Genomic DNA, 5,785 nt, shown 5'->3' with positions numbered 1-5,785 from the left:
TTTTTATTTTACTTTCGAGTTTTTTCAATTTGTTTTATTAATGTTCTATAAATTATTTTTATTTTTGGTATCGCCTTTTTAAAAACGCAGAAACATAATATATTAAATTTTCCAATCATTTGTGTATCAATCTGCATGTCACTCCCTTACAAACTGTCGAAAAATAAGTCACATATACTTTACACAGTCTAATGAAGAGTTGAAAAATAAAAAATTCAGTTTTTCTTATAGTAAAAGGATTAAGTATATAATAAAAGTATATAACAAAAGTAATAAATTATTTTCCCGACCTTCACACTTCTCAATAGGCAATGCTGTTATTAACTACTATCTTAACCTTATCGTACAGCTACACACATTACGCTTTCACACATTCTTACATGTAAAGTACCTTATCCCCATGGCGCGTTTTTAACAATACGCCTAAATAATAACAACCAATCGAGAATTAACCTAGTATTTCTGTTGTACTGTACAATAGAAAGCCTGATCTTTTATTGGTTAACTTCAGGAAGTTATTGGTTACGCTTTACGCGAATTTAACGAAATACGCGCCATGGGGATTAGGTATTGAATATCGACTTGCAAAATGGCGTAACTTCTAGTAAATTACTATATTACGCAGGTTATGCATATATAAGTTACGCCGCATGGGGAGGCACCCTAATGGTGGAGCCCCATGGCACGTATTTTCGCGTAACGCGTAACCGCGTAACCAATCACATGTTTCTATTCTTTTAGAAGTTCCAACAGAAATACTAAACGTCGCAATTTATTGGTTACGCGTTTACGCGGTACGCGGAAAATACATGCCATGGGACTTCAGCCTAACTCTAATTGTCGTAAACACTCATTGTAGTTAATTCTTCAAGAATTCTTCGGGTATTCATTTTTCTAGGTTGCGTTCTAAAACGCCCTTTTTGAGGAAATTTTACTCTATACTCTATAGTATATGTAACGTGAACTATAGTTATTGAATAAAATTTTCCTTAAAAAGAACGTTTGGAATGCAACTCTAGTTCTATATATATTTTTTTAAATTCTCTAGGAACTTCTGTTCATCTCTGTGCTATCTGGGATAATATTAGTTTTATTTTTTATGTTTATTACAATAATAAAATGAAATATCAATACAAAATATCAATACAAAATATCTTACTCTTTTTATATCTTTATTAGCCAAAACATTACGAAACGACGAGGAAACATATTTTTGTTGCTCACTTTCCCTCATGACATACACACGCCATTTTGAGGGAATCCGGCCCGAATGGTCAGACTCTATATTCTAGGGACTCTAGTAGCACGTTGGGACATACGACACGAGCAAACCTCAAACGGAAGTCTTCATGTAAACGCAAGTTAGGAATAATACCTATATATGAGACTTGTTCTTTGTAGCTGTACTGCTGAACTGGTGTAATATGTTGAAGTGAGACATATATACATTTTCTCACTCTAACTTATTGCACTAGTTCAGCAGTGCAGCTACAAAGAACAGGCCTTTGATAAGTTAAGTGCTATACTTTTATTTCGTATATAATCAACACATTGTGCATCGTTTTGGAAACAGGTACATATTCTTCTTGAGTATATAATTTCAAGATAGTAATAGTTAAAATCAACAGCGTATCGTTAAATAAACCAACGACGCGGCATAAGGACGTTTTTGCAAAGTCGAGTTTCGAATGTGATTCTTCTGCCAGGAGAACTTCTTATGATACATGTTTACGCACAACCTCGTGTATCAGCGGCAACTATGTAATAATAATGCATGTAATATGTATAATGTAGTCTTGTATTAAACAATCTGAAAAACTCGTAGGTTATGTTTATGTTATAAAAGTTTCGTAGAATTACTAATTCATACAACTAAAAATTAATTAATGTAAATTTAATTTTATTACAACTGATACAGAAATATAACAAAAAGTAATTATAAATGTGGTTAAATATATAGTCTATAACAGTATATGCAAATATTTCATGCTAGAAATATTTTTTTATCTTTAAATATATATAAATATACAGTGTGTATAATACGATTGAAGAATATAGTGGTATATGTTAATACATATGCACACACACATATATGTTTATGTAATTATATATTCTATATAGGAACTTATAAGACAATAAAGAAAAAAATATATTAATAATAATCTACATGCTGTTCAACTTGTATCAATTTTGAACATGGTTCTGTCATTTGATTCACCTCATAAAATAATATGCAATATTGTATTGCGTCTTATACTAAAATTTGTAATTATGTACTAAGTTTTTGTACTAATTTCTTATAGTTCAATAAGTAGTATCAAAATTATAATCACAATATATGATTATTTTATCTTAAGTCAAGAAACAATAGTTACAGTGAGCATATAACTTTTCAAAAATGAATGGGATTATCCCTGAAATGGAACAAATTATCAGTCAGCTTGAAAGAGGTACTGTAGTAACTAAGTTTTTTCCAAGAAAACGAGCAGAAAAGAAAACTCTTATGATACGAAGAGAAACTAGACAGATTGTGTGGTCAAGAAGTACAACATTCAGACCGTTTGATGGTTCAGGTAAATTCCTATTGCTTGATTATTTTAATAAGATTATTTTAATCTTCTTTATATATTGTATATTATAATTTTATATATTGTAATATATATATTGTAATATTTATCAAATATTATAACTGTTGTATATATGAAGCATATATATTGATTTTAAACACTTATTTACAGTGGAAATAAGAGAAGTTAAGGAAATTAGGATAGGAAAACAATCTAAAGATTTTGAAAAATGGCCAGAAGATGCTAAAAAGATTGAGAATTTAAGGTGCTTTGTTGTATATTATGGATCAGAATTTAGATTGAAAACTCTTTCTATATCTGGTGAGTAATATATAAAACTAAAGTGTTGCATTTTTTTTATACGTTTCTAATATACACAAATATTATTAATAATTAACTATTTAATTATCATAATCTTATTTATAACCTAAAATAATGTTGATTTATATCTATTTCAGCTCTTAGTGAAAAAGAATGTGAATTATGGGTTAAAGGATTACGTCATTTAGTACAAGACACTATAAATGCGCCATATCCTTTACAAGTTGAGAGATGGCTTAGAAAAGAGTTTTATGCTATGGAAAGTTCCCGTGAAACGTAAATATTCTTAATAAAATTTGTTTTGTATTTTTATTTGTTTTGTAATTTATATTATATATGTTATTCTAATAATTTTAACTATGTCATATATTGTGATTAACAGAATTACCATGAAGGATATAAAAGCATTTTTACCTAGAGTTAATTGTAAAATTGCTACAAATAGACTTAGGGAATTGTTTCAAGAAGTAGACACAAGAAACCGGAATGAACTTGGATTTGATGACTTTGTTATCCTATATCACAAACTAATGTTTGATCAGAATGTATGTTATTTTCACATATTAATGTTTTGAATATCATTTATATAATAACCTATATATATTGAAGTCCACAAATGTTTTTGCAGAATTTTGCAGATTGGAATAAATTATCGAATTACTCCCTAACTGGACAAACTGTCACGCTTCAAGAATTCCAGAACTTTTTAATAACTGAACAACAAGATAATTTAGGCAACAATGATTTAGAAATATCGCGTTTTATTAGGGAATATTTACAAGATCCTCAAAGAGATATACAAGAACCATACTTTACTTTCTCAGAATTTATTGATTTTTTATTCTCTAAGCAAAATGATATCTGGAATCAAAAATTTAATCAAGTTTCTCAAGACATGACTCGGCCTCTTGCACATTATTGGATAGCGTCATCACATAATACGTAAGTAATCTTTAAAGAAACATGAGTGAAAAAAATATTTTAAGTAATTATAATTTTGTGTTCATTTATAGATATTTAATGGGAGATCAGATCAGCAGTGAGAGTAGCTGTCAGGCCTATGTACGTGCGCTAAGAGCTGGATGTAGATGTATAGAGCTTGATTGTTGGGATGGTCCAGATGGAATGCCATTTATATTCCATGGACACACTCTCACCACTAAAATTAAATTCTTGGATGTTATTAAAACTATTAAGGAACATGCTTTTGCTACATCTGAGTAAGTTAAATAAATAGAAAGTGAACACATTATTTTCATATCATTACTATTTTTTTCTTATATATATATATTATTTATAGATATCCTGTAATTTTGTCTATCGAGGATAACTGTACTTTACCTCAACAACGTAAAATGGCAACATCTATGCAAGAGGTATTTGGAGATATGTTGTTAGTCCAACCTGTCGACAAAAATGAAACTTTTCTACCTTCTCCATACGTCTTACGTAGAAAAATTTTATTAAAACACAAGAAACTTCCCGATGGTGTAGATGAATCTTCGTTTCTTGTTCGAAATGATGAAAGTAGACAAGAGATGGATCTCAGAAATACTGTAAAAAATGGGATTCTTTATTTGGAGGATCCTATTGACAGAGAGTGGAATCAGCATTTTTTTGTACTAACACAGCAGAAGCTATTTTACACAGACACGTTTTCGAGAACACAAGAAACTGAACATGATGATGACGACGAAAGCAACATTCGAAGATCGTCAGACGTACGTATACATATATATACATGTGAGATATATAAGATTACTCCTTTTTTTGACAAATAAGGATTTTTTAATTCGATTTAAATTTTTCATGACTAATTGCAAATTCAGTTGGAAGCACTATGCGCATCTGTGCACAATAAGGACGATTCATAGTCCGTTCTTATATTTCAGCTGTATTTATAAATTTTTATTTTATATTTAAAGTCGTCTTATATTTATCTTCAGATGTTATATAAATTATTGCACTGATTATATAAATATAAATATTGCTATATAAATATATAAATATTGCACAGAGCATTTGGAGGTGAATTTAAGACGATGTTCTTAAATATAAGAACAGACTATGAAGAGACTTTACTACACGTTAATGCGCACTAATGCTATTTCTAATTGGATTTACTATAAGTTGCGCCTTATTAGATGATACTATTTTTAATTTCTAGTTTAAACCCAAAATACCTTCATCAAACTGCAAGTTGAGTTTTCTTAAGTGGAATGTTATTTTTATTTTAGATAATAATTCTATATAAAAAGTTAAAAAAATTGATAATTTTTACAAATTTTTACTTATACAGGATGTCCCGAAACTACCGCATGTTATTTTAATGGCAGATTCTTTAGAATATTTCAAAACGAAAACTCATACAGAAATGTCGAGGCTATAATAGTTTTCAAACGGGAAGCGATTATATTTCACCAATAACAGGGCTGAGATTTCGCACGCTCAGGCACGTTGAAATGACAAGTGATAAAGTTTTCCTATGAATATCACTTTTTTTACGATATTATGATCATTGTATAAATTTACAATAACATTGTCATAATATGTTTTGCCGCTTCTCTATGCTTTACATTAGTGTATTTTTTATACGAATAATAGTTGTAAGACATCTTAAATATGATTCAAGTAAAAATAACATATTTCAGCTTAATCTGTCAAAGCATCGATCAATTATTATCATGAAGGTGTTCACTATTCTATATAGCATCTTTATCACTTGTCATTTCGGCGTGCCTGAGCGTGCGAAATCTAAGTCCTGTTAATGGTGAAATATAATCGCTTCCCATTTGAAAACTATTATAGCCTCGACATTTTTGTATAAAAGTTGCCGTTTTAAAATGTTCTAAAGAATCTGCTATTAAAATAACATTCGGTAATTTCGGGGCACGCTG

At 29.5% G+C, this 5,785-nt stretch overlaps 1 protein-coding gene across 8 annotated transcripts in view; it reads left to right on the top strand.

Annotated features, from left to right (window-relative positions):
* Positions 1–1,409: 1,409 nt before the first annotated feature.
* Positions 1,410–5,785, top strand: part of LOC116853386 (1-phosphatidylinositol 4,5-bisphosphate phosphodiesterase gamma-1-like) — a 55,608-nt gene continuing 51,232 nt past the window's right edge. For 2 of the 8 annotated variants that reach the window (XM_032834453.1, XM_032834454.1), the window contains exons 1-8: positions 1,410–1,573; positions 2,372–2,573; positions 2,739–2,888; positions 3,026–3,164; positions 3,271–3,433; positions 3,517–3,830; positions 3,902–4,108; positions 4,189–4,609. In XM_032834453.1, coding sequence (XP_032690344.1) covers positions 2,399–2,573; positions 2,739–2,888; positions 3,026–3,164; positions 3,271–3,433; positions 3,517–3,830; positions 3,902–4,108; positions 4,189–4,609 — 1,569 coding nt within the window. In that variant the 5' untranslated portion in view covers positions 1,410–1,573; positions 2,372–2,398. The other 6 variants (XM_032834449.1, XM_032834447.1, XM_032834452.1 and 3 more) reach the window with 6 other exon arrangements.

This window comes from Odontomachus brunneus, unplaced genomic scaffold, assembly GCF_010583005.1.
Source record: "Odontomachus brunneus isolate Ranch 3 - 2012 unplaced genomic scaffold, Obru_v1 Obru_scaffold_312, whole genome shotgun sequence".
NCBI lineage: Eukaryota > Metazoa > Arthropoda > Insecta > Hymenoptera > Formicidae > Odontomachus > Odontomachus brunneus.
The sequence above is the reverse complement of the archived record's forward strand: the minus strand, read 5'-3'. Positions and strand labels throughout refer to the sequence as shown.